Source organism: Pleurotus ostreatus (assembly GCF_014466165.1).
Source record: "Pleurotus ostreatus strain PC9 chromosome Unknown scaffold_4, whole genome shotgun sequence".
NCBI lineage: Eukaryota > Fungi > Basidiomycota > Agaricomycetes > Agaricales > Pleurotaceae > Pleurotus > Pleurotus ostreatus.
Window position 1 is genome coordinate 1959399 of NW_023503159.1, and position 27228 is coordinate 1986626.

A 27228-nucleotide genomic window follows, 5' to 3' on the forward strand; every position below is an offset into this window, starting at 1 on the left:
CATATGTATATAGAGGAACCTGTAGTTATTGGTTGTTTTGTATTGCTCTTACCCAACCACACATTGCGTTCCTAAAATTTGCCGCCCCTGATGCCCCTGAGGGGCTCTATTTGGGCGTCAAACATATGGCGTGGAAAAGGAGTCAGTCATTAGTCAAGGGACTGGTAATTGCTCGTCAGGCTTCATTACTGACTCTCATGTCTTCTCCCAATCCTGGCCGTTTGTTGGATTCTTTTACGGCACCCAAGGAAATTCTGCAAGAATTCGCCGACCTTGCGGAAGAAGAAGATGTCGACCCGTTTGCTGAGACCGCCTCAAAACGGCAAATCGCTGCCCGCCAATCTGACTACCACAACAGACGGTTCGGTCGTGTCGCAGTCGACAGTGCCGACGCTTTCGCCCAGGGTGAAGATGGGGGAGAGGTTGAGGGAGGTTATAAGGATGCAATGAGGCTCGCGAGGTTGGAGCAGGAGGAAGCCAGGGTGAAAAGAGCGATCGAGGAGAAAGAGAGGAGAGAGAGAGAAGAAGGGAAGCTGAAGATGGATCTGGACAAGACGCCCCCTGCTTCTGAGCTTCAAGATGTGGAGATGGAGATTATGGCAGCGAAGGAATTGGCTATGTCGAAGGAGGGGGCCAGTGCAAAGCGGAAACGTCGCTGGGATGTTGAGGAACCAACTGATGAAAACGTCGACCCCAATGGGCGGGACACTGGAGAATGGTCGAAGGAAGCCCTTGAATCTTCGGCTCCCAAGAAGCGTCGGTCACGGTGGGACGCGACGCCTGCGGATGTCAATGTCGGAGAGACCCCCAAACGCTCGCGTTGGGATCAAGCACCTTCGACAAATGGCGCAGAGCAGCCCATGCAGCAGATCATCATGAACGCGCCTGGTTTAATGCAAGAGGACAAACATAACCGATATCTCTCAGACGAAGAACTCGATGCAGTCCTTCCCTCAACTGGTTATTCCATTGTCACACCACCACCAGGATACGCTCCATTGGTTGCCCCTCGCAAGTTCCTACCCACTCCCGTGACCGAAGTTGGAGGCTTTCAAATTCAAGAGAGCTCTGACGCCGCCGCCATAGCTGCTGCCGCTGGACTCGCTCCCGAATTGCCCACCGAGATTCCAGGCGTTGGAAATCTTGCATTCTTCAAACCCGAAGATGCGGAGTATTTCTCCAAGATTCTGAAGGAAGAAGACGAGACAGAACTCACCGTTGACGAGATGAAAGAGCGCAAGATCATGCGGCTGCTTCTCAAAATCAAGAACGGCACACCACCGGTTCGGAAAACGGCGCTACGTCAAATAACTGATAAGGCTCGCGAATTCGGTGCAGGCCCTTTGTTCGACAAGATCCTTCCCTTACTCATGGAGCGCACGTTGGAGGACCAAGAGCGCCACTTGCTCGTCAAAGTCATTGATCGCGTGCTATACAAACTTGATGACTTGGTTCGTCCCTATGTCCATAAGATTCTCGTCGTCATCGAACCTTTACTTATCGATGAAGACTACTACGCTCGCGTCGAGGGACGAGAAATCATCTCCAACTTGTCCAAGGCTGCTGGCTTGGCGCATATGATCTCCACCATGCGTCCCGACATCGACCATGCCGACGAGTACGTTCGCAATACTACAGCTCGAGCCTTCTCGGTGGTGGCTTCTGCTCTTGGTATACCGTCACTCCTTCCTTTCCTCAAAGCCGTATGCCGGTCTAAAAAATCATGGCAGGCTCGTCACACGGGGATACGTATCGTGCAGCAAATAGCCATTATGATGGGTTGTGCTGTTTTGCCTCATCTGCGTAACTTGGTCGATTGTATCGCCCATGGGTTGTCTGATGAGCAGCAAAAGGTCAGGACAATGACGGCCTTGGGTTTGGCCGCCCTTGCTGAAGCAGCTGCTCCGTACGGTATAGAATCCTTCGACAATGTCCTCAAACCACTCTGGCTTGGTATCCGTTTACATCGAGGCAAAGGTCTAGCCGCCTTTTTGAAGGCTATCGGCTTCATCATCCCGCTTATGGATCCAGAATATGCCTCGTATTACACTAAAGAAGTCACCGTCATCCTCATTCGAGAATTCCAGACATCGGACGAAGAGATGAAGAAGATCGTCTTGAAGGTCGTGAAGCAGTGTGCCGCGACTGAAGGTGTAACGGCGCAGTACATCAAGCAGGATATCCTCCCCGACTTCTTCAGGGCCTTTTGGGTACGCCGAATGGCGCTGGATAGACGAAACTACAAACAGGTTGTGGAAACCACCGTCGAACTAGCGCAGAAGGCAGGAGTCTCAGAGATTGTCGGCCGCGTCGTAAATGAGCTAAAGGACGAAGCCGAACCCTACCGGAAGATGGTGATGGAGACAATCACGAAGGTTGTCGCCACCCTTGGGGCATCCGATATCGACGAAAGACTAGAAGTCAGGCTAGTTGACGGCATCATCTACTCCTTCCAGGAGCAGACAACTGAAGATCAAGTTATGTTGGATGGTTTCGGTACTGTTGTGAACGCATTGGGTGAGTGCCTAGCGGTGTAAATCAAAACCGTCTTGTTGACTTCAGTGGCGTAGGTATCCGTGTTAAGCCATACTTAACACAAATCGTTTCAACTATCCTGTGGCGTTTGAACAACAAGAGCGCCAAGGTCCGACAACAAGCTGCCGATTTGACTACTCGTCTCGCCATCGTCATCAAACAATGTGGGGAAGACCAACTGCTCAGTAAGCTTGGGCTAGTTCTCTTCGAGCAACTTGGTGAAGAATACCCCGATACTCTTGGAAGTATCATCGCGGCTGAGGGTGCTATCGCGAACGTTGTTGGTATGACCCAGATGAACCCACCCGTCAAAGATCTGTGTACGTCCATTGTTCTTTTGATGTTACCCGGCAGCTGATCATCTGTCGCGTTTCCTTAGTGCCCCGCATGACTCCTATCCTTCGTAATCGACACGAGAAGGTGCAAGAAGCTTCAATCAACTTGATTGGCCGCATCGGTACGTCAACCTCCTCCTTATCGCGCATTGCTGACCGTTATTCATAGCTGATCGTGGTGCTGAATTTGTTCCTGCCCGGGAGTGGATGAGAATATGCTTCGAATTGCTTGATCTGCTCAAGGCACACAAGAAAGGCATTCGTCGCGCCGCTGTAAACTCATTTGGCTACATTGCCAAGAGTTTGGGTCCTCAAGACGTGCTTTCCGTTCTGTTGACGAATCTCCGTGTACAAGAACGTCAGAGTCGTGTTTGCACGACCGTTGCCATCGGCATCGTGGCTGAGACTTGCGGCCGTGAGTTTTCCCTCACGTGAAGTTCGATGTATGAATAACATAGTTTCTCTAGCCTTCACATGCATACCTGCGATTCTCAACGAATATCGCACGGCCGAACTGAATGTTCGAACCGGCTGTTTGAAGGCGCTCTCATTTGTATTCGAATATGTCGGACCGCAGTCAGCGTACTACTGCGATTCCGTCGTCACGATGCTTGAAGATGCCCTCACCGACCGCGATCTCGTCCACCGACAGACTGCTAGCACCATCGTCAAACATCTTGCTCTCGGTGTCGCGGGCCTCGGCTGTGAAGACTCGATGATGCATCTGATGAACCTTGTATGGCCAAACTGTTTCGAAACATCACCCCACGTTATTGGAGCGGTTATGGATGCTGTTGAGGCCATGAGGGTAACCCTGGGACCCGGTATTCTGTTGAGTTACGTACTGCAAGGACTCTTCCATCCCGCAAGGAAGGTCCGGGAGGTTTATTGGCGGGTATACAATGCTCTATATCTGGGTGCACAGGATGCGTTGGTTCCTTTCTATCCCGACCTTGGCGAGCTCAGCGAGGGTCAGAATGTCTACGACAAGCATCCTCTCCAGATGTTTATCTAGACTGTTTACTATATTATATTTCCTTTCAATACTGATTTGTCTCCTGTAACTATTTATACAAGTCGCACCGTGTTGTTGTAGACTTCCTTTAGGATCGTACAAATGTCCAGCTCCACTTTGTGAGTAGTTTCTTCGCAGGGTTTGATCGTTTCTCTAACCGTAAGGTCTTGTCCGAATAAAATTAGGCCAATGATGCGTCGAGGCTCCCAAACGCTTGAGCGTGACTGCTCTACGTTCCCGGCATCAAAGATCGTGTATCCTCCGGGATAACTCCGCGTTAACTGCCCAAGAAGCTCGGTGTTTTCAACGACATGACGCTGTCCCACCCACATGGACCTGGTCGATGTTCAACGTTCGTCGGATCCGTCAGAGTTAGAAAAAGCTTATCGTGTCCCGGAATTTCTCACCTGACTGTGGGCTGGGGAAACACACCCTCAAGTTCTACTGACCTTTCTGTTTCGTAAGGGCCACTCGATGTCCATCTAGCATTACGCTGGTGCGGAAAGGGGGACTGAGTTTCTATAGCGTTCGCCTTTCTTTGACACTATGAAGGTGAGGCTTGAATTTGATGTCCAATATTTAACCTACCGCTAGCCAATCAACTAACCGCTTCCGTCCATATCAGCAAACTAGACCTGGATGAGGTCTTAGCATGCAGGCCATAGGCTGTACGACTGGTCAACCGTGGGTGGCCTCGTTGGGTAAGTGGGCGAGAACTACAGCAAATTGTCTGGGAGGGACGCCAGGGGGTTCATAAGAACAAGTTGCAGGACCCTCTTTAGGGAACTTTATGGCCAAATGTGGAAGCGTCATTCTCATTGTCACGCTGGTCCTTTCGGCGCACTGCCCACGATGCTTGTCTTGACAATCTCCCCATGAATGTTGGCGAAGTCCATGACTTCAGGTTCAATGCAGGGAGTCACGACTTCCCAGGCATCGACTTGGTTTTTTCAAGCGCTCCACCCGGCGGCCACTAATATACTTTATGAAATCAGGCGGATGAACGATGAGTTGATGCTCAGCCATCCTGCAAACGAGACTACCTAAAGCAGCACAATCTCAGACCGCCGGATATCGAGTAACCCTTGATGGTCAGTAAACTCGCTCTAGAAGCAGGAGCACGCCGTCGTACGCCTCAATTTCCTCGATTTCGGTACCCAGAAGATACAACTGTAGCAAATGAAACGCGTTCTAAATCAATATGTTGAGCATGGTTATGCCACACAGCACACGACAGCTGTTCGCCACTTGATGTCGATGTTTTGGTGAGATTTCTCGTACTAGTCGCGACCATTTTCGGATTGCTGTAGGACTACTCTCAAGTATAAAAGCCGGACGAGCTTGCAAGAATTCTGCAGAGTTTGACTCCCAACGCAGCACAAGGTAAGGTCTAAATTTCGCATACACAGTTTGTTTCAACCATCTCATACCTCCTTTACAGCCGAGAAAGCAAACTTTACCAGGAATATCAATCCGTAGGTGGACGGAAAGATATGACAACGTCCCGACTAACTCTGGTGTATAGTTCCAAGATGCAACTCAAAGTCAACAACACGCTTTTCATCTTATCCGTCGTAGGGGTAGCCCTCGCTATACCTCTCCAGGCCAGAGCCCCGGCTGGTATCATCGGGGGTGCTGCCTCTGGTGCCACTGAACTTGCTGGAAGTATTGCCGGTGGCGTGGCTCAAGCTGGCGAAGGTATTGGGAGCGGAGGGCTCAGCGATGTTGGAGGAGTTGCGGGCAACGTGGGCAACGCCGCTGACAGCGGGGTCATCGCTGTTGTGAATTCCACCGATGCCATTTTCCACTCGAGCTCTTAGCTTCACGATGGTTGTATTTCCAAAGCAGCGCAGCTTAGAAGCAGATGTCGACCGCTTTCCCGCGAATATTAGTGACCCCGTGACGCATTGCGATTATATTGGTGTCAGGTTTAGCCTCTTTTCGTTGACTGGTGTGGGGTAAATTTCTTCTCCGTCTACCGTACTTTCTCCGTAGCATGCGAGTCGTTGCGCCTCCCACACTCATATGGTACTACGCCCCGGTACGGCGAGGGCGCGTCCTCGTTTTCTCAGCCACTTGATGAGTGAGTACAATGTGATTGATTTGTCCAAGTCTCTAAATATAGTTTTCCCAGACACTTCCCGGTGTTGTCAGAGTCTCGTCAAGACCTCGTCTGAAGTATCCGACAAATGCTAAGCTCCACTTCGTGAGTAGTTTCTTGGATGTTTTGATCGTTCTGGCTGTGGAGATGTCCCTAACCATGAGGTCTTGTCAGAATAAATTTAGGCCAATTGATGTACACGAGTCGCTCCAAAATACTGGAAAGTTTCTGAAGCGGGGTGATGTTCCCCGCGTCAAAGATCGTATTTATGTATACCCGCCAGGAGAACTCCCGCCCAAACTGCCCAAGAAGCTTTGTATATTCATCAACATGATGCTGTCTCACCCACATTGATCTATTTGGTCGGATCCGTCATAGTTGAGCAAAGCTTGTCGGAATATACCGCGTCCAAAACCACCCACTGGACGCAGGGCAAACATTGAGCATATTGCCTCAAGTTATACAGGTCTTCCTGACACTGCCACTGAAGACGCCCGCGCCGACCGACTCGCTGAGGAGATCATCTTTCCTTTCAACTCTAGGTGAGACATGTTCAATATTTAACCTACGGCTGGCCAATCAAACCATAACTACGTTCATATCAGAAAGTCAGATCTTGGGAAGCCTGAATGCTACAGGCGGTACAATATTTATATATCAACAGATTATCCATACGTGCGGTGCCTGCCTACTCATCGTATGACAGTGCAGTGCCGGTACTGGAGAAATAACGGCCTATCAGGACCACTGGTAATCAGGAAATCAACCGCTAGGAGGATTGAGCTGAACCGGTGGGGGGTAAGTGTCAGATGTATGGGGTGGCGTGCTCCGAGAGGCTGTGCCTGACCGGTGGGGTCACAAGTTGTAGAAGGTTCATGATGAGACCAAGTTTAAGAACTCCTTTAGGGAATTCGATGTCCAAATGCGGAAGCATTGTCCTCCTATGGCCACTACCCGCGATGCTTGTAGCTTGACGCGTCGAGGACTCATCCACGTAGTCGATATTAACAAGGCCCTTGAGGGCGTTGCAGGATGCAATTTCACAGCCTTCTACCATGGTTCTTCTGCGCTCCGTCGAGTGTCCAACGGGTATACTTTCTGGAAGCGTTGGGAACCCTCTCGGGTATTCTGTCCAGAGGATTCTAATCTCACGGAATAAGATCATACCGGTTGATGAGTTGATGCTCCAACCTACAAAGAATACCTAGAAGAGCACATCCTTAGAACGGAAGTCAATAGCATGGATGCCACGCATCCGACCGCTGGATGGCCAACAAGGTTCGCACCAGAAGCTAAAACATGATGGCGTGTGTCTTGGGCTTCTCGGCTCGGAATTCAGAAAACGCAACTGCGGTAAGGCACACATACATTTCAGAGTTCCTCCACAAAAACATGACAGATATTCGCCGAACAACGTAGGGGTTCTGATGAGACTTTTCGTAAGCCGCAATGGCCATTTTGAGACTGCTGTGGGGCTACTCACGAATATAAAAGCTGGACGACCTCACTAAGTTTCTGCAGAGTTTGACTTTCAGCATAGCCCAAGGTAAGGCCTCATCCAATACACATCTCTCGTATCAACCATCTCATACCTCTCTTTGCAGCACAGAAACCAATCTCTACGATAAATATCAATTCGTAGGTAGACGGCGGACACAACACCCTCCAGACTGACCTTTGGCGCATAGTTCCAAGATGCAATTCACAATCAATGTTGCAATTTTTGTCTTGTCCATTGCCGGGGCAGCCCTAGCTTCGCCTCTCCGGTCTCGCGCGACTAGCGACGTTGGGGACGCTGTCGGCGATCTGGGAAGTGTTGTTGGAGACGTTGCCGGAGACGTTGTCGGAGCGGTAGGGGATGCTGCTGGAACGGTGGGTGGTGTCGCTGGAAGCCTTACCGGAACGGTGGGCGATCTTACTGGAGGCCTTCTGGGCGGCTTAACCGGTGGCCTTTGATTACTGCATTCCTCTTTTGGAAGGGTTATTTCCAAAGGCGGAATAGCCTGGATGTTTTTCCGTGAATCGACTCGTGACGCATTGTGCCTTATTGTTATGTTAGCCGTTGTGTTGTGAGCCTCCGCAAGCTGCCCCTTCCCTATTCCCATGACTGTAATGTGGGGCATACATTTCATCTCAGTCCGCCCTTCTCTCCTCAGCGATGAGCGCACATCCTCACCTTCCTCGCGCCTTGATCCAATCGATGAAGCTCATCGAGGGTGCGGGGAAATCCACGAGCTATAACCCTACCTTTCGTGTCGTCCGCCTGGACATTCAGAATCCATTTGATACAGACTTCGACGCAAATATCCTCCTAGAATTGCCTCGGACGATCGGCTTGGTCCCCCAAGGATATCGCTGTACATACCTTCATGATGCCGTGTTCAACGGCGACGTTATCCTAGCGTGCGAGATGATTCGTTTGGGTGCTGGCATCGACATTGTAGACAGCAGGGGAAACACACCTTTGATGATCGGCACCATTCGACTAGCAGAATTGTACCGCCTACATGGGCCTCTAACTCGTTCCTTCGTACCATCGGAAAATCCATACCCACGTATCGCCACCATCGTCCGGACCCTCGTTGAGCATCTTGCAAATGCCAATTTCACATCAAATCGCCGAACACCATTGCATCACGCTTGCGAAACCCATGATTGGGAATTAATCACCTTGCTCATCAACCACGGCGCAAACCCTTCACTCCGAGGGACCGAGCCACTGATCCCGTCCCTCAAAGCGGCTGATGCGCAGCGCATACAAGGCCTCCTTGACCAATATGATCGAATAAAGGATAAGGGGCCACCACGGAGACCCTGTCCATGTTTTTCGGGCTTATTCTTGGACGAATGTCATGCAAAACGCGCGCAGCCGTATCCTGAGCACCACGCTTGCCCAGGATTCGGTTGCCAAGGTATCAAGCCGTACGGCGAATGTTGCCTTCCACGGGGGATACAGGCACTGGAAGGCTGGGACGCATCAGCCCAACGGATAAAAACCGAGGTCACTACGACGATATATCCCGATCCAGAAGAAGAAACGGAGGGCCACCCTATGTTTGTTATCAGGCGCAAATTAGCACGATATTTCTCCGGAGGGTTGAACGTCGAAGGCAACATCGTCGACGTACTTCGGTTTCTTGCCTGCAATGACAAAGCATGCCCAAAGGGATTCGATGATCGTGCCCTAGATGCGCACCAGAAACTGGGCCATTACTGTGCCCGGGCCTTGACCGAAGATTTCGTTGATCCAGCATACAAGTACGCCCTGCAACGAGTCAAGTTCATGCCTTGGTCAGGACCTCCATAGTTGCACCGCGTACTTTGGCTTACCTCCTCTCGATGACCAGGCCCGTAGGCCAGCAGCGGACGAAGGAATTCTGTCACGAACGCCAGGAGCGCTGGAATGCCGCCGTCGACCGGTACATAGCCAAGCGAATCGATACCCGCCCCAGAGAAGAAATCGAGAAAGCCGCGAAATTGGGGAAGTTCCTAGGTACAAACATACCCGTCTGCGATTTAGCGAGTTGTCAGAGGTCTTGTCCGAGAAACGAGAAAGGGAATGTCCTGATGAAGTGTAGTCGGTGCAAACTGGTGAGTTTCTCGTTGCGGCCTCTCCTGACTTCTAACTCGCCGCAGACACCTTACTGTAGTCAAAAGTGTCAAGAGTCAGACTGGCCCCATCATAAACGAGTATGTGGCAAGCCAGGCCAAAGAGGGCGGGCCCTTCCGTCGCAAAAACAACTCGATGAATACTGCTGGAAAGCTTTAGTTGACAGTTTGGAAGCTACGACGCAATAGCCACCAGTTCAGTTCAATTCTATTGACTCTTTCGTTCATACACTAGGGAGAATAATGTTACACGGCATCGAAAGCAGGTTTGTATGTACAATGTGGAAAACAGCAGTTCGAAATGGTCGAATAAATTGTTATACCCTAATAGATGGCCAGGAGTCTGCGAACAACGAGAAGATCGAACGGAGGTCGGGGAAAGGGAATAGGACGTGAATGCTACGGGGAGGAGTCTGGATACATAGCCTACTACTAGGCAGGCCATAAGCGAAAGCGTCGAGCGTCATCAAGGAAAATCGTGGATGTGAAGGTAGCGCAGGGGGTAGGATGTTTAAATAAGCAAACAGAGAGATAAATCAGAATACATAGGACTGAGCAAATCATCAAATATTTTCGTACAACCTTCACGATGCAAAAAGCGAGGAGATGAGCGGACAATGCAGGAAAAGTGCATTACTGAACTACCACCACCGTGGACAGGAACCTGGACTGGTCCCGAGATTAGGACTTTCGTACAACAACGCACTGCGTGATTTCCCAAATAACCCAGCCGGGCTATCCTGAGCGGCTCCTAAACGGCTTAATTCGTCATCCAGAAGATTGCTGGGGTCATGGGGATCAAATATCCCTCTAGATGTGGGGGTCCTATATGGCGACAAGTTTACGCCATTGGACGGTGTTCGAAGAGGGGATTCCATCAAGGAACTTGAAGGAGGGAATACCAATTTCTTAGGTGTAACAGGGTTGAATGCACTCGAGGCTTGCGGGTGTGAACGTTTCCTTGAGGGAGTACGGAATATATCGAGTTCGCCCGTGTCTTTCGAGTTCTCGTCACCGCTGAAAAGGTTGTCGCCTGTCCTATTGAAGGCGACAATGGGCGGAGGGTCTAAGTTCGACTTATAGTGAGCTAAGCTGGCGTTGGGGCTCATGTGAAGGCCTTTGTGAGACAGAGGAGTATGTGTTGGAGAGATACGATGACTCTGAGGAGGAGTAACAGGTAGTGCAGCAGGCAGTTTGGGGGGCGGCGTAGTTAAACGAGGAGGGATGGAAGCCGTAAGCGATCTCGAAGGAAGAGGCCTCGACGAGGAGGGCGTAGGTGAAGGTGGCATGGGAGGGTATGCATATTGCTTCTGTACAGAGTGATCAGTACGGCAAAAGATGTTTATACGAAAGTGATTTACCTTGTAACCTGGCTTTTCTTGTTTCCTGTTGCCAGCGGGCTCCCGTTCGTCCAAGTCGTAGTCAAAGTTGAGAATAAGGCCTGGCTGCAGAGGTTCGACGGCAGAAGACCTACCCCAATCCTGTACTGGCCTTAGTGATCCATCTTTGACCGTGTCTTGCGAATCTCCGTGATCGCCATCCTCGTTCGACCCCACAGCGATGCGACTCATACTACGCTCACGACGCGAAGCAACATCGTCTGTAGGGGGAGCAGAGGGAGTAGGACTGGATGAACGATTCGGAGTGAGCTCTGGAACTGGGGGACAAGACGACAAATCATCAGAAGCTAACGCGATGTTGCTGTGGTCTGGCGTGCTAAGAGAGTTGCCTGTTGGCGGGCGCGACTCCGAGACACTGGTGGCTGATGAAGACGGCCTTGAAGACGTTCGGGGCGCAGAAACGATGGAAGGGGCGGCTTTGAGTTGATGATAAGCGGAAGTAGGTGGGAGCGGTGGGAAAATGATATCGGAGGGCACAGACTGCGGTGCAGATGTTGCTGACATGCAACTTTGGAGATATGGCTGATGACAGGGAGTTGCATGCGATATAGGGAAAACGGGATGTCCGGTTTGCATCACAGCAGGGAATAGATAGGCCGAGGTCTGGGCAGCAGACATGTCCTGGGTCTTCTCTCTTTTGACCTTCTTCGCTTTCCTCTCCAATTCTGTTTCGGGGTTACGCTTACGCGCCCTTGCTCGAGGATTTTCTACACCAAGGCGCCCGCCGTTCATATCTTTGCACAGATGTTTTTTAAACCCGCCACCCTTGAAACAAGGCATATCTTCATCCCAAATAGCCCAAAATGACCTACCAACAGTTCTTTCCCTTGGCACTTTGCGGAAGACTGCGGTGGTACTGAGGACATGACGAATACTGTTCATCCACGTTGTCTCCCCGCGTTTGAAATATGGATGGACGATAGTGATCCAATCATAGATTTCCTGCAGCGTGAGACGGTGGTCAGGGGAGGATAGAATGGCTTGCCCAATGAGCGCTGCGTAAGATTGATCCGGTTTATTGGATGAATAAGGACCGGGAGGGAGGGTATAAGGCAGCTCGGAGTAATCGTCCTCCAAGGGTGCAGGTCCCATAGGCCCCGGGGAGGACACCAGATTAACGATAGGCTTATTTGGAGAGGAAAGAGGGGATGAACTTGGGGGAGACGACAACGGGATGGGCGAACTTCTGTCTGCTTGTCGCTCCGAGTAGACGCGGCGTAATTGCGGCGTCACTGGGAGCTCGGACGCAGAATTATTTGCATGATTATACTGCAGCGCAGGTGCTGAATTGTGTGTGTGCGGTATAGAGGAAGCGAACTGAGGTCGCATGACATAATGGGACCGGGTGGCGGATCCTTGGGAAGATTCACCATTCTGAGCGTTGCTTGTCAGCTGGGTATACCATGCTGATGGCGGGCATACTCACCTGACATTCATCGACACTGCCATGAGCGTACGATTGGTCTCTATAGTACCTCCCTTTCTGCGGGGTTACCGGAGGCGTCTGCTTATCATAAGCGAAATAAGCGATCTCAACAGCACTGCAATTGATTAAAAACGCGTTTGACGAACCTGCTCGTAGCCATCCCTGGCAGCAGTAGAAGCTTCAAGAGGATATACGCGTCGATCATCGCGTGTTTGCATGACCATGTCGAGATTCAAGGCGGGTTGCGACGCCGTACCGGGACTAGGGGAATGGGCTTGCGAGTTGTTCCTAATCGCAGCCATCTTCTCCTTCTCTTTCCGCTCTTTCCGTTCCTTCCTATTTTGCCTTCTCTGCCGCTCAAGAACCATTTCCATGCTGTCGAACTGCCTCGACGGCATGACGGCATCGGTGGGCTCTGCCTTCACTGGGGTCATGGGCGGGGACGCGTCGCGAAAGGAAGTAGACCTGGAGCGAGACATTGAGCGCGCCATAGAGGCGGTCGACGTACTAAGCCTCGCCGTGGAATGTCTGGCGGACGAAAGCGTCGTGGGAGTGGTGGTATCGAAGGTGTTCGACGTGTCGGCGGTGAGAAACCGACGCATCTGGTCGCTTCGCTGCAACAGGTCTTCGCGAGTGAGCCCGAGCGTCTCTAAGAGCTTCGACATGGGCGACACCTGCTGATCCATGGCCATGGTGGTTGTAGGAATTACAATTGCCGCAGATACAGGGCCTGAGATGACTGAAAATTTACTTGGGAAGGGGACGTGGAATGACCGGCGAAATGAGGAGAATTATGCACAGTGAAGTCCGTACCCTCGCGCCCAGAGAGTATCGGAAAGAAAGAGTACAAGGGGAGGAGGAGGAGGACTGGAGCAGAGGGCGGTGAAGGGAGAGGACAAGACGTCCACTGTGGAAAAGTTGCGGACTCGGCCAAGGCCATGCCGCAAACAGGGTCCCAACACTGGCAGCTCCGATCCTCCGGTTTACATTTCTGGTGCCATGCGCTCCGCTTTTCACCATCAAAAAGATACAGAATATTTGCAAATAAAATAACACTCCAATCCCTCCATGTCATACATAAATTACTGTATTGTTCCTTTCCCTGGTATCAGAAACCCACTAGCGCACTACCGACACGTCAAGCACTGATCAGGGAGCAAATTCTGCGTTGTCGTATTAGAGCCGAACTTATCATGGCCGCAGGGCTACAGAATGCGACTCACCATCTTCGTCCAACAACGTAGCCTCATCGAGACACGCCTGAACGTACTCTGATATGATCAAATGCCGGCGTTTAGGCCTAGAAACATAGCGCTGAGTTACATGAATCAAAGGCAAAAATAGCAACGAACTTCGAAGTTCTACTCATCAACGCCACCCTACGACTGTCGTCTCGCTTGTCGACAACGACGTGGGTAAGCTTTGGCTCGTCAATTCCAACTATTTTGCCGCCATTCTCTGTAATCACAGTCGCGATTTGGGCAAAACTACGCTCAGGTAAGCCCTAGGAAAGATCTTCAGGGCCGCGGTGGAACTACCTTTGGTTAATGTCGTTTTCGTACTTGCTTTTGACAGGCATCTCGTTCTTTCGTGCGTTCGCGGGAGAGTCCAGGTAGAAACAACTTTCCGGGTATCAGCGAACGTCGGACGGAGGCAAAAATCATAGCAACTCACAGGTGCCGGAATATCTTCTCCTGGTCGTATTCCATCGCCTGAGCGTCTTCGCCCATCTTTACATCCTCCATTTCTTCCGTTTTCAATTTTTCTAGGACTTCTTCTTTGACTTCTTCCTTGACCTCTTCTCCTTCTTGCGAGACGTGGACGTACTCATCATCCCAGTGATCTTCGCCTTCGTCCGCGACGTCTGCATTATCCGAATCAGGCTCGGTCTCTGAATCATTCGCGTTAGCTGCGGGAGCCGGTGCCTTCTTGTCATCGGAGATGGTAAACCACTCGGCCAATGAGGGATCCTCGGGTTGTTCTTCCTTTACTTGGGCTTTGTCTTCCGAATCCGAGCCATCATCTTCCGTTTCGGAATCATTGGCCTGGGCACTTGGGCCTGCCGTAACTGGCCCGTCGTCCATTGTAGTATCCGAGTCTGCGCCTTCATTATACTCGGCCGTTTCTTGGCGTCGCACAGTTGCGTGGAAGAAGTATCTGGTCCAGATGAGCGATAGAATGGTCGGTTAAAGCGTACAAACGTACTTCTTACTGAGAGGGACTAGCTTGCCGCTCGCCACTGAATCCTCGATCCACACAGGCTTCACGATATCATGGACGCCCTTATTGATGAGGAGCTTTAAATCATACGCTGCGAAAGGTCTTGGAATTAAAGAATAAAATGTAAGAGAAAGAGTCGTACGAGTAGTCGTCCCGCCATAGACGACGAAGAGCTTGGGCTGCTCTCTTGCTATCTGGACACATTTTCCGCCGTGAGCATGAATACTATTGGAGCCGTCAGAAAAATCCCGAATAACGAAGGGTCGCTCACAGTTTCATCAGCTCCTTTTTATCCTTGTCGCCAGTCCGTGATTTGGGGTCAGACGAGACCACTGGAATCGGAATCAATTGTTTGGTAGAGCGGTGGGAATAATCATTGCTTACTGAAGTGCATACCATCAAAAAGGTATGATTCAACGGGGACTTCCTTCAAGTTGGCACCGCGGTATTCTGGGAGCACGGTAACCTAGATCTCCATTTCAGCAGCTTTTCCTGATGATGATCACAGACACGCGAACCTTCTTTGTAGTTGTCTTCCGTTTCTTCTTCGTAGCAACTCTGCGAGAACCGAGGTAAGTATCAGCCAGACAAACTCGCCGGCGCCAATACGTACGCCGTGTCGCTCTCCAACTTCCGCTTCCTCTCAGCACGAAGTGTGTCCAATACAGCTGTGGGATATTCAATCAGATGTAGATCATATAAGGCGTACTACTAACCGGTAGCCGACATGCAGTCCGCAATGCTGAGATCCTCGCGGATAGATAACGCGCGGGGGAATCTCATAGTGTATCCAAGATGGTATTGATCTGCGCACAAGTTCAGTATGAGGCCGAAAAATAAGTGGGAGGAGAAATCACCTGAGACTACGACTTCCGCCGCTTTGACCTTGAGGATAAACGAGCTTCGGCAACGCAGTCAGAATACATCAACACTCAGAGGAATAAAATCACCATACTCCTCGGGCTCAAGATAAACATCTCCCTTGTCTTCCTGCGTCTTTTTGGCCGTCTGCAAGAACTCGGGAGGGTTCTTGGGATCCCAGGTTTTCCATCGAAGACTGCGGACCCATACGTAATCTGCGAAGGAAAGCCCAGAGCCGATACGAACAAAAGTGCTGTACCTGTTAATTGTCAGTGTAAGGCACAATTACTTGATGCATCAGTGTGGAAGACGCACTTGGGTTCGTCGTCATTTTGGCGTCTATCATCGTAAACTGCACAGATTAGCGTGGATACGCCCCCACCGCGCTTGCCACTTCCGTAGTTGCCCGCTACGCCGGAATGTTAGGAACGAGGGCAACCCTCAAATGGACAATCCTCACCAACAACGAGAACATCTACGGTCTCTCCCATATTGTCCTGCAATCAACTATTCAGAAGGTAGCTTGGCATGTCATAGAGAGCGAAAGATACCATATACTCCGGCTTCACCTGCTCAAAGTGTAAAGATTGATGACCGCGCTCGGTAAGATATAAACGTACCTTGATCCAATCCTTGTTCCTCCCATTCAACACATACTGCGAGCCCGGATGCTTCAGTACCAAACCCTCTCCCCTACTAGCCATAACCTCATCCATCTTTGTCCGTATATCCTTCGCCGTCTTCCCCTTATATTCGTTGACGAATTCAATCCGCCCTTGGATCTCGGTCATACAGTTCCGCATGTTCTTCTTACGGAAGTTAGTGGATTTGTGGAGGATGCATTGTCCGTTGAGATATAGAAGATCAAACACTTTGACTAGAGCAGGGTTAAGGTAGTGATACTTTTGAGATGAGGGGAAGGAACGCACAGCATGGTCGAGGATTGAGCTCTTTCTTGGATCTATCTAGGAGACGTGAGTAGAAGATCGCGTAGGAAATATGACAGCATACCCAAAGCAGCTGTTTTGAGAGTGCCAAAAGGTAGATTGCGTTCAGACACTGGATCCCATACCAGCATTTCTCCGTCCAAGATGATTCTATATTTAAATAATCAGCTGTCACGCAAGTAAATGAAGAAAAGTCACTCACTCTTCTACTCGCTCGTCGAAAGCCTTGTCAATGTATGGCGTCAAACTGCCAGCACCAACATGCTTGCCGTACAGATACGTGTAATCCTTCCCCTTCCTCGAGCAATAGTAATACTCATTTCCGCGTTTATGCAGCTGCATTCGCTCCCCGTCTAGTTTCTCCTCGATGATGAATTCACTACCTCCCATCTCTTTAACAGATTCTTCAATCTTCTTCGTAGGTCGCTTGCAGAGCATAGGAGCGAAGGCTCGGAAGAGATGTATTTCTTTATCTTCAGAGTTGAGACGACGTTCTGGATCCCAAAGCTCCCAGATCACCTTCTTGAGGTCGGAGCAAGTATTATAGAGGTCCTGAGCATCTGGGTGAAACACAGCGAACACGGTGGTTTCCTTCACCAATATGTTCATGTCTAACACGATTCGTATCTAGTCAAGTCGCGACGTGGGGGATGTGACCTACCTTTGAGAATTATACGGACAATCCAACGCTGCTCCTCTGGCGTTGAGCGATTGTAAATACGCTGAAGTATTTTGGATTGCAAGTCCCTAGGATTGTTTGTTATGAAGCAATTACAATCGCAGCGTGATGCCAAACGCACTGTTTGCCCATGCTCGAGGCTAACTCATCAAGCAACTCGTTCAAATGGTCAATGGTCAAGGTTCCCTCAATCACAGAAGAACGTTTGCTGACGACGTCGAATAATACCGCTGAGAAGTCGCCAGAGCTGGACTGTCTGCGAATTAGAAGGAAATTCTTTGGCCAAGTAGGGGCGCGTACGTCTCGCTGAGTTGGCCTCTTCCAATTGAGCAAGCGTATAGCATCTGGATCGCGCATTCCTAACGGAATTAACTTGATGTACGTCTTGGCTAAATTCTTCTCTTTCAGACCGTACACGGCGCGCTCTTTATCTTTCTGTGGCTCATATGTCATAGCTTTTAAAGACTGATTTGCTGGCATGGACCTGCCTGGGGTAGAATAAGACGCAAGACTGGATACAAGTCAAATCCCTTCTCCTCCCTCCAATGCTAGACAGCCAGCTTAGGTTAGTAGAATGATAGGAGTCCTCAGGCGTACATTGAACCAAGCAGCGAGTAGTTTCCTTCGTCTATCCGGTTTGCGTTCAGCAGCAAGTCTGTCAAACAGCCCGGACAGTACATGAAATGGCGCGCTCCCGGCGTTCTGAGGAGGAACAGGATACGACATCGTCTCCTCAGTCTTGCTCGTTTCTTCCTTCTCGTCCGCTTCTGTGCGGGGAGACCCCGGGGCAGACGACGGGGCAGGCGTAGGTTGCATCATGGTAGAACGAAGCTAAGTGGTGGCCAATGACTCAAAGTCGCCACTCCTGAACCTGAGGAGAGTGTTTCACGGTCACGTGGTATGGCGCCGGAATCGAATTCAGAAAATTTGAAGTTAGTGCTCTTCCTGGCGTTCCCTCCAGACACACTACATATCTAGTCTCCTAACCCATACCACACTAGCACCACTATTCTCATGTCTCGCGATGATTACCCTCGTCTACCTCGAAGCAAACGCCCTCCTGCAGACCCCAAACGGATCGGCCTATGGAAGATTGGCAGGACTATTGGCAAAGGCAGCTCAGGTACCATTAAACATAGGCGATACAGCTACTGTTCTGACCGTGCACCTCGCCATTTAGGACGCGTTCGAATCGCCCGCCATTCAAAAACAGGCCAATACGCCGCCGTCAAGATCGTTTCTAAAGTTTCATTGAACTCTCACGTATCACTTCACAACCTAGCTGAAGGGACCGGCCAAAATCAACTCGCTATCGAAAGAGAAATCGTCGTTATGAAGCTAATCGATCATCCGAATATCATGAAATTATACGACGTCTGGGAGACCTCTACTGAACTCTACTTGATTCTGGAATATGTCCAAGGCGGCGAGCTCTTCGAATATCTCTGCAATAAAGGAAAACTCCCGACTTTAGAGGCTTTGGACTACTTCCAACAGATTATCGCCGCTGTGGACTACTGCCATCGGCTGAACATCGCTCACAGGGACTTGAAGCCCGAGAACATCCTTCTGGACCAGGACCTCAACGTCAAAATCGCCGATTTCGGTATGGCAGCTTGGCAAGCAAACGCGGTCAATAATGGACTCCTCCGTACGTCTTGCGGTAGCCCTCACTACGTCGCCCCCGAAATTTGCAGTGGACAATCCTACAGCGGTTCAGCTGCCGATATCTGGTCCTGCGGAATCATCCTCTTCGCTCTGCTTGTTGGTAAACTCCCCTTCGACGCCGAAGACATCGAACCTCTGCTCGACAAGGTTAAACTCGGCATATTCAAGATGCCAGCCGATATCGACCCTCTGGCACAGAACCTGATATACCGAATGCTCAAGACGGACGCCAAGGCTCGAATTACTATGCCTGAGATTCTGGATCATCCGTTCTTTAAGCTGCACGAACCTCGTACGACCTTCAGGACGCCTACTCTGGACATCGTCTCTTCTCCTGCTTCTGGGCTTACTTCCATTGACCCTGACATATTCGCCAACCTACGGACTCTTTGGCATGGAACACCCGACCCGGAAATCATGAAGTGCCTGACTAACGACGAACAGAACTGGCAAAAGGGAATATATAGCTTGCTGATTGAATACCGCCAGAAGCACTTAGAGGAATGTGAAGAGGAGAACATCATGATGTCCAGTCGTAAAAAGCGAGCAACTACTCAGAGGCGGGTTGCAAAGGCTCTCGAATCCATCCCCTCACAGCCCGAATCACCGATCATGAACTCTCCTTCAACTTTGCCTCCTAGAACTGGACCACCAACTCCCAGACGGGCGACCCGTCATGCTGCTTGGACTGAGTCTATAGCGTCTTTTCAGGAACAATATCGCGCGGGTGCCCCAGCAAGCCCGAACCAGGCAGCTTCCGTTCTTTCCCCTCTGTCGCCCCTTCTGGATGCTTTGAACGTTCCCAACGTGACCGCCGCCGAGCTACAAGACGAAAAGATACAGACGTTCTTCCTACAGATTGCGGAACGGCTCAACTCAATGCAAACCCCCGGTATGGCGCAGGACGGTATATCTCAAGCCTTGGACGTCCCCGTTTCTGGACCAACAGGGCTTGCTCCCTCTGGCGCTTCCGGACTTACAACTCGGCCCCTTTCAATTCGCCATAAGGAGCGCCCTGAAAACACACTGAAGGGTAAGGAGAACTCGAAGGTTGGGGCTGTTGCCAGAGTGTTATCCGTTGGAAAGCGCGGACGCGTCAAGATAGTGGAACCACCGAAGAGGCCGACTATAGTCACGAAAAAGAAACACAGTCAGGATGTGATTTCGCCTGCCTTTTCTGAGGACGGATCATCCTTTTCCTCACCGTCGCCGTCGCCTACGTCCCCTCTCCCCACGTCATCTACTCCGCCGAAGCGAGCTTGGTTTGGGAACGTCTTCAAGTTTCGGCCATTGAGTCATTCTTTGTTCTCGCTTTACGATGAGCAAGAGACGAGCAACGAGTGCCGCCGGATAATAGGCGAAATGGACGTGAGGGTTTCCCTGGAGATTCTTGATGGCTCGCCGGTTCTCAGATGCAAGTTGGAAGACGCCAAAGATCCAAGCGGATACCTGAACGTCAAGGGCGTTAAATTCCGAGCTGAAGTGCGACAATCACAAGGACCGGAAGGGTTTCCCATCGAAGTAGTGATGATACACGAAAGAGGTTCGACCGACACATTCAAGGAGATCTTTAGACGATTAAAAAGGGAGTGGTTCTTGGACACTGAGCCCGAGCAAAGTCAACCCATGAATACCATCGCGCCCCAGCCTATGGCTATGGGTGTATTTGAGGCTATATAGATACTATGTACACGATCTGTCACATCACTAGGGTTTTAGGGTCGCAAGAAAGTACATACCATTATATTACATTTTACTTCGTTCCGTTATGCTCAGTGTCCTCTGCGAGCAGCAGCTAAGCATTCCTCCTCGAACCCCCGAAGCCAGATGACCTCTACGCCCGCATCTATCAGCTTCGTCGCCCCTTCGCATTTGACGAAATCATCCGGCTCCCCAACACCGATCAGGCATCGCCGAACCCTGGCTGCAACCAACGCATCGGCGCACGGCGCGAGCCCAGACGTTCTTACGGAGCACGGCTCCATCGTCGTGTAGACATCGGTATGGGGTAAGACGTCTTCGAGCGTGAGGGGGGACTTGTCGGGGGCGTTCAGGAGCGTCGAGAGATCGGCGGGGAGGAGCGATTGGGCTTTCGCGAGAGCATTGGCTTCAGCATGTGTGTTTCCCGGGAGTTCTCTGGAATAGCCGGTGGCGAGGACGACGGGTGGGCTGGTCTGCTCAGGGTACCGTGCGACGAGGACACAGCCGACGCAGAACGCGGTGGGCGTGGGTTCGCATTTCTCGGCTTCGTCGATGGCGAGGCGCAGGTATTTGAGGTGCTCGTCTGCGGACGACATGGTGGACTAGGATAAGTTGATGGTCATAACGTATTTAGATCTGAAGTTTATATATGGACCTAATATGGCATTAATGGTGAATTGCAGTTCAACGCGTATTAGTGCTCGGAATAATATACAATTATTTGAGCTATGTCCTATACTGCTAGCTAATACAACAGATCTTTCACTGCCGCCAGTCAAGTCCATCCGCAGAATGAAAGTTAAACCCGTGCCGAAAACACGATGTGCCCCGTAGAATTCCAAATATACGAACCTCGTCTTTGATCCACGAACAACACCTGATCGGGCGCAAGTCCCTCAGTCGGTACGCCAGGAAGTCCCCACCAATCTTTATAATTAACAACGTAAATCGTGAACATCTCTTTGGATCATCATCAAGATCGGGGTCAATTGAAGCAACGCACCAGAATATTTTTCAGACTGGAAGTGGGAGTACAAGAGCTCCCAGGCGAGCATGGGGGCTGAGCGGTCAGGCGATTCAGCATAAGCGTCTTGGGGGATTGCGAAGAGTTTCTCTCCAACGGGCTCCGACCTGTCATAGACGGGTCCGTGTGGTTCACGACGCATCAGATACCTATTCCAAAGCGTGGCAGGTAAGTACCGGCGGAAGCGATGAGTGTATGATGTAAATGTACCTTTTGTATGGCCGCTTCAATGTCTTAGTTTCGTCGACCAAAAGGTTGACGGCATACTGCTGCGGGAACCACAAGACGTGGGTGTATTCGCCTACATGCAAAACAACCTCATTCTCTTTCCCATCCCTAGTGAACGTCGGAAGCGGTGGAGGGAGCGATTTGCGTCCTTGCAGGGAAGTACCCAAAGACACCCTCATCTCCCTGTTCTCGGGCGCCATTTCCCTCAATGACAGGTCCCAGAAACCGGGGTTCTCGATGGAGAAAACGCCTCTGTTCGTGGTTGAGAAGTGGAACCCGCTCTCCACCATTCCAGGGAATCGTAGGAACGTCAGGCTTGATTGCGTCAGCGCCCAATGCGAGTATTCGCATTCCTCTACAGATGACATATATCAACTCGTAGACAGGAAAGACATTCAGGGAACAAGCGTACCTGTCGCTGAAGTGAGCCACGGTAAGTCCATAAATGCCTCCAAGGAACGGAAGTTTGGGAGACGCATGAATTCATCGATGACATGTGGGGCCCTTTTGAAGAAAGCGAGATGTCCAGGGAAGAATACAAGGATATCGTCGCTGTCCTGTGGTGGGGAAGGCCAGAGAAAATCGAAGTCCCCCGCGACGTCCCACGGAAAGTTCCTCTCAAAGTCCCCCATGAAGATATCCATGTCGCACCACGCCCAGATAGCAGTATGGGGGTTAACCCATTGGTGAAATATTTCTGGGCGGAAGGGCCGGAAGTAAGAGTTGCCCTACAACTCGGAAATCAGTACTTGGGATACTAATACCCAAGGTATATGCCGACATACATAATCCTTGCCGGCCCTTTCATAGAGTTTCTTGAGGACATTTGCGTGCTCCTCGTCGCTGCACCCCCGCCAGTAATCGCATAGGAACTTCGCATGCAACTTCCAATACTCATCCGTCGCCAAACATATCTCCTTCACATTCGGCAAGTCTGGGGCGAAAGGGGTTTGGCACCCTACTTCGTACTTGTCGTATTTAATGAATAGGAGTTCAATCGAAGGATTCGCAGCGACTGAGGCAAAGAAATTGGGTAAATATATCGGGTCTTTCGGGTTGTTCGTCTTCGGATTCCATATCGCTATGATGGTGATTTTTGGGCGTTCCGGTATTGTTGGGAGCGCCCCAAGATTCGTATCTGTACCGCCAAGTTGTTTCTTCGTTACGTTCAGCATACACTCAAATTTTGAAGAAGTGGGAACTCACCTTCGAATCATCCTGAGAGGGGCTAAGAAGTTCCTCTTCAATGGGTTGTGCGTCGCGGGTGCGGCGAGTGTGGTTCAAGAAGAAGGCCGTGCACAGCAACGCGGCCAGATAGACGAATAGAGCGCGCCTTGAGAATAGCCGGTTTGTCATGCGCAACGTGCTGGGGGTCGATAACGAAGGCGCCTCAGCTTCCCAGGAAGAAGACGCGGTTCTCCTTTACATCCTCCTAATGTTGAGGGGAATCCTGATTCAGGTGAAAACATGACCAATGTCGCGCTATCTTTTGGTACGAAAATGTCCTGATGAGGATGATCAGGGGTACAGGGGACATCATGATCCTGGGAATAGAACGCGTAGCACGTGATGCAGCGGTGTTAAAGCGATCAATTTAGCGCCGCGACTTCAATCCAGGCGACGACCTCCAATTGTCTAACAGGATGAGTGTGCAGAATCATGCAGATGGTGTAGATGACATAGCGGAATTGCTTTCGACCGTAGCTATCCGCGTAAGCTCTGCATTTTCGCGCCGATGATTCCCGTCTTAAGACGTCTGTAACAGAATGAGCTACCCGAGGGTCTTATGGGTTTTACGCGATGCATGCTTGGGAGCTACGACATCCACTGGAGCGTGATGGGGCGACTCTCCCTCGACGCTTTGCGTTGGTACTCCCTGACCTGCAAAGCGATCTACGACGAAGTGCAGGCTTACTATCACCGCAACTACTCCCTAAACCCCATCCTCGAACCGTTCATTCCCTCGCGGTACATCCCAGCCTTCCGTCGCCTACAGAAGGAAAACGGGCTTGTTATCTCTGGCTCTGTAGCACTTCAGTTCTTCACAAGAGTGACATACCCGGAATCCGATCTCGACCTCTACGTCGAGTACGCGCGTGCATTGGAGATCGGGAAATGGCTCGAGTCTGAGGTGGGATGCACTGCGCTGAATCATCAGGGCGAAGCACACCCTTTCTACCGTACCTTTTCGCGCTATGTCACCTCGGACTTCCACAGCGGTCGACTTCCTTCCTTGGAGCCCTGCTACACAACGCTGCCTGGGGACAGGGGAAGCGCAGCCCCTGCCGATCCAGCGCAAAGTGGAGCAGATATATCGGAGTATTACAGCTTCAAGGGTATGCGTGCCGTCGTCAGTTTCCTGTCACCTGTTAGTTCCAGGAAGATCCAACTCATCATTTGTCGGCGCAACATCATGGAGGTGATATTAGGGTTTCACTCGAGTAGGGTCTCTGCTTCGTCCCTATTCCTTATCTGACTGTCACGCACATAGCCGTTGTCATGAACCTGATCACCGCGTCTTACGCTTACAGTTTGTATGGCGAAGAGACTTTGGAGAAGAAACTGGCTCTTCCCGTGGACAGCGGGCGTTCAGGTCTTGGGAATCGTGAAGCCGCGAGAGCCAAGTACGTGGATCGTGGTTGGACAATGGTGCCGTCGCAGGCTGCGGCCTTGAGGCTCAAAGCGTTCGAAGGGTGGGCAGCTCGGCATGTGGGTGACTCCAAGTGCTGGATAGTTAGGTTGCCGCAGGTGAAGGGGACAGATGTGTTCAAGAAGACAGACCCATTGCGTAGGAATGAATGGGCGTTGGGATACAAGTTTGGTGTACCGAAGATGATGCTCCAACTGTGAGCACTTCTTTTTTCATCCCCTCGCTCGCACCGGAACGCTTGAATCCTTAGGTCCTGTCGGTCCGGATGAACGTCACTGTCTTACCAACATAGGCGTCAACAGGGAACGTCAACCAGATTTCATAATGTTCTTCTGGATATTCGGGCCATGTTGTACATATGGGCGATGGGCGAGAGAAGAGACACTATACATGTAGCACAGGCTGTTAAGTGATGGTCTTACAAACAACGGTTCAACGTCAAGCTTAAGGGGCATTCGCTTTGCATTTATCTTACAGGAGATCTATACCGGGTCCGATCATCGCGACATCAACGTACGCCCACTATAAATACAACTTTATTCAGAGCCACGATCACAACCATGATGTCCAAAGACTCACCTGACTGTCTTCCTCTCTGCCGTAACCGTTTCCGTCTTCGCCCTGTTCAACACTTTCTGGAACTCCGCCACCCTGAACCTCATTCGAGAATGCATGTAGGCCTTACTGCACTTGATGTGGTAATGCAAGTAATCTCTGAACAGCTGGATGTGGGAGATCGTTCCGGCGGCGATGTCTGGTGATTTGAAGTGGCGGGGGAATAGGACGAAGGTAACATATCCGATGTCTTCTGACGTCCGCAGATCTGCTAGATGCCTGATTTCCAAAGGTGGGTATTTTGGCGAGTATAAGACCTGAGGGGCGTTTTGGATTGTGGGTAGTCGGCGAGCGTCCACGAATTCCTGCAATTGCAATGCGATGCGGGCACAGTCAGAGGGAATCAGTGGGGACGGACGGTACACATACCTGTAGAAAGACCTTCCCAAAGATCCTATCTGTCTCCTCCCGGAAGACGGTTGAGAATATGACCGTGACGCGGTCTTGGGCAGCTTGCACGTAGATGGCTTCCTCATCGCGATAATGAATCTCCATGAGATCGCCCTGGCCCGAGCCAGATGCTTCGAGCTGTTTCTGTGTCTGGAACGCTCTCTCAAAAGGTGCAGCGAGAGCATTTCGTTTGAAGTGAGCGACCGAAGAGATGAATGCTTTCCGAGAATCTGAAGTTATCATGAAATGGATGATTCATATCTCCTGGTGAAACATTAACGTGAACACGCACCTCCATCAGCAGGAACCTGCTCCAAGTCGATCTGCAAGCTCGCGTTATACTCTGACTCCGGTTGATCAAGCAGCAGCGGGCCATATTCCCGCTTCAAGATATCCGATGCGCCATACTGCTCCAGCTCGTTCCAGCACCGAATCTGCATCGACAACAGGATAACCGTCTTTTTCTCGGGCGTCGTCATGTGGAACCGCACGCCGTCGTAGTCGACGAAAAGCACATCTAGTGAAGCGGGTCTGCGCGCCGCAGCACGGTGAGTTCAATCTGTGTATACACGATGGATGTCGACTGACTTCGCGAGTTTATCGTTCAGTGTGGTTTCGATGATAACGTTGTGAGGCTGCGGTTCGCGTGAGTCAATGGCGGCATCGGATCATGGTGGTCGCTCACCTCTAGCAGAATCATGATGGACGAAGGCAAAGAGTTGGAATACAGTGACAAGCCCCTCAAAGGGTCGCAGCCCTGCACCTGATGGGCGTCTAATGGCGCTAAATTAGGGTTGCCACCTGCAGAATCCTCAAATTTCAAAGTACAAACATTTGAGGTACAATGGCCCGTTCGTATGGGTCAACATTTACAGGTTACTATCGATAGACCATGTGCTCCGGTTAGCCAGAATCTCATCCTCCGTCAGTTCAACCGGTATCTCGAAGCAGAGGAATGGTAATCTACAAAGCCTTGTGAGAAACGCCTCACCGCTTCGAGCGCAGACTTAGTTGCGGACAGCCGATTTTCCGCGGTATACAACCAGGAAGAAACCCGATCGGCGACCTGCTGAAGGATGTCCAGCTTAGGCACACCATAATGCTTCACCATAAGTGGGACATAAATGTTTTCATCAGGTAGTTCGTCCTTGTAATATGGGGAAGTATACGGTCATGTAGACTTATGAGTGACGACGCGGCCAGAGTACTCACTTGAGATAGACGGCGATCAATGACAGTGGAGGGATTTCTTGAGCGTTGTAGGGATCGGACCGTGTATAACGTCCGTTGCATGGTCTATCGACATCGGTTCTGTTAGATTGATGGAAGGAGGGTAGGTCGTCAACGGGCCCCATAGGACATCCCAGGCTGGCTGCGTCAAACATATATTCCCGAGCGAACGACTGATCTAGTTTGAGGGCCCTCGCGGTAATTCGCTGCTTCTTTAACAGACCCAAAATGATACGCCTTGTGCTAGATCTCGTATCGTCTTCGCATATTGGAGGGCAGTAAGTAAGCCATAAAAAGCTATGCTAATCACGAAGGTTTTCTTTAGTATAAATGAAAGTTTAGGTCTGATTTGCTGTGACGAGTCAGAAAGGCCTTTTACGACCTGGTGTCTTCCTGACGTGAACTGGCTCTCAGGAAGTAAGTTTGACAGCCCGACCTTAGTCCGACCTAGCCAACTTCAGGGCTTCCTTTTCACTACTGTTCGGTTCGAACATGACTTACATGATAAATACATCAGTGTGGTCATGGTGGCGGGCCGAAAATACATGTGGACCTTGGTGGGTTGTGGCTCCAATTGCTCAACAGATGGTAGCA

At 50.8% G+C, this 27228-nt stretch overlaps 10 protein-coding genes across 10 annotated transcripts; 5 read left to right on the plus strand and 5 right to left on the minus strand.

The window, feature by feature from the left end:
- Nucleotides 1-197: 197 nt before the first annotated feature.
- SF3B1 (Splicing factor 3B subunit 1) lies at nt 198-3885 on the plus strand (the record flags this gene model as incomplete). The annotated part of the gene is made up of 5 exons (XM_036776013.1): nt 198-2517; nt 2571-2855; nt 2915-2992; nt 3040-3285; nt 3338-3885. 5 exons carry the CDS (start codon nt 198-200, stop codon nt 3883-3885), a joined length of 3477 nt encoding a protein of 1158 aa, XP_036632032.1.
- An 875-nt stretch (nt 3886-4760) lies between these two features.
- Nucleotides 4761-5705, plus strand: PC9H_006466 (uncharacterized protein; the record flags this gene model as incomplete). The annotated part of the gene is made up of 4 exons (XM_036776014.1): nt 4761-4829; nt 5217-5268; nt 5327-5360; nt 5411-5705. The coding sequence occupies 4 exons, from the start codon at nt 4761-4763 to the stop codon at nt 5703-5705; spliced, it is 450 nt and encodes a 149-aa protein (XP_036632033.1).
- A 1708-nt stretch (nt 5706-7413) lies between these two features.
- Nucleotides 7414-9755, plus strand: PC9H_006467 (uncharacterized protein; the record flags this gene model as incomplete). The annotated part of the gene is made up of 7 exons (XM_036776015.1): nt 7414-7455; nt 7508-7532; nt 7591-7624; nt 7675-7858; nt 8124-9244; nt 9334-9479; nt 9637-9755. 7 exons carry the CDS (start codon nt 7414-7416, stop codon nt 9753-9755), a joined length of 1671 nt encoding a protein of 556 aa, XP_036632034.1.
- A 481-nt stretch (nt 9756-10236) lies between these two features.
- PC9H_006468 (uncharacterized protein) lies at nt 10237-13113 on the minus strand (the record flags this gene model as incomplete). The annotated part of the gene is made up of 4 exons (XM_036776016.1): nt 10237-10905; nt 10957-12369; nt 12422-12499; nt 12568-13113. 4 exons carry the CDS (start codon nt 13111-13113, stop codon nt 10237-10239), a joined length of 2706 nt encoding a protein of 901 aa, XP_036632035.1.
- Nucleotides 13114-13612: 499 nt separating this feature from the next.
- On the minus strand, nt 13613-17947 carry LIG4 (DNA ligase (ATP); the record flags this gene model as incomplete). Its single annotated transcript, XM_036776017.1, has 25 exons — nt 13613-13721; nt 13774-13908; nt 13960-14043; nt 14096-14578; nt 14627-14732; nt 14784-14866; nt 14913-14973; nt 15026-15107; nt 15160-15199; nt 15255-15309; nt 15358-15447; nt 15499-15542; nt 15597-15761; nt 15818-15911; nt 15963-15999; nt 16054-16071; nt 16123-16379; nt 16432-16467; nt 16514-16599; nt 16652-17060; nt 17111-17196; nt 17250-17380; nt 17429-17563; nt 17617-17676; nt 17726-17947. 25 exons carry the CDS (start codon nt 17945-17947, stop codon nt 13613-13615), a joined length of 3108 nt encoding a protein of 1035 aa, XP_036632036.1.
- Nucleotides 17948-18142: 195 nt separating this feature from the next.
- PC9H_006470 (uncharacterized protein) lies at nt 18143-20476 on the plus strand (the record flags this gene model as incomplete). Its single annotated transcript, XM_036776018.1, has 2 exons — nt 18143-18251; nt 18309-20476. The coding sequence occupies 2 exons, from the start codon at nt 18143-18145 to the stop codon at nt 20474-20476; spliced, it is 2277 nt and encodes a 758-aa protein (XP_036632037.1).
- A 92-nt stretch (nt 20477-20568) lies between these two features.
- On the minus strand, nt 20569-21093 carry PC9H_006471 (uncharacterized protein; the record flags this gene model as incomplete). Its single annotated transcript, XM_036776019.1, has 1 exon — nt 20569-21093. The coding sequence occupies one exon, from the start codon at nt 21091-21093 to the stop codon at nt 20569-20571; it is 525 nt and encodes a 174-aa protein (XP_036632038.1).
- A 203-nt stretch (nt 21094-21296) lies between these two features.
- Nucleotides 21297-23105, minus strand: PC9H_006472 (uncharacterized protein; the record flags this gene model as incomplete). The annotated part of the gene is made up of 6 exons (XM_036776020.1): nt 21297-21457; nt 21501-21670; nt 21732-22104; nt 22162-22477; nt 22535-22906; nt 22956-23105. 6 exons carry the CDS (start codon nt 23103-23105, stop codon nt 21297-21299), a joined length of 1542 nt encoding a protein of 513 aa, XP_036632039.1.
- A 287-nt stretch (nt 23106-23392) lies between these two features.
- On the plus strand, nt 23393-24599 carry PC9H_006473 (uncharacterized protein; the record flags this gene model as incomplete). The annotated part of the gene is made up of 3 exons (XM_036776021.1): nt 23393-23461; nt 23515-24190; nt 24241-24599. The coding sequence occupies 3 exons, from the start codon at nt 23393-23395 to the stop codon at nt 24597-24599; spliced, it is 1104 nt and encodes a 367-aa protein (XP_036632040.1).
- A 297-nt stretch (nt 24600-24896) lies between these two features.
- Nucleotides 24897-26104, minus strand: PC9H_006474 (uncharacterized protein; the record flags this gene model as incomplete). The annotated part of the gene is made up of 6 exons (XM_036776022.1): nt 24897-24921; nt 24979-25319; nt 25384-25634; nt 25697-25935; nt 25993-26039; nt 26090-26104. 6 exons carry the CDS (start codon nt 26102-26104, stop codon nt 24897-24899), a joined length of 918 nt encoding a protein of 305 aa, XP_036632041.1.
- Nucleotides 26105-27228: the final 1124 nt, after the last annotated feature.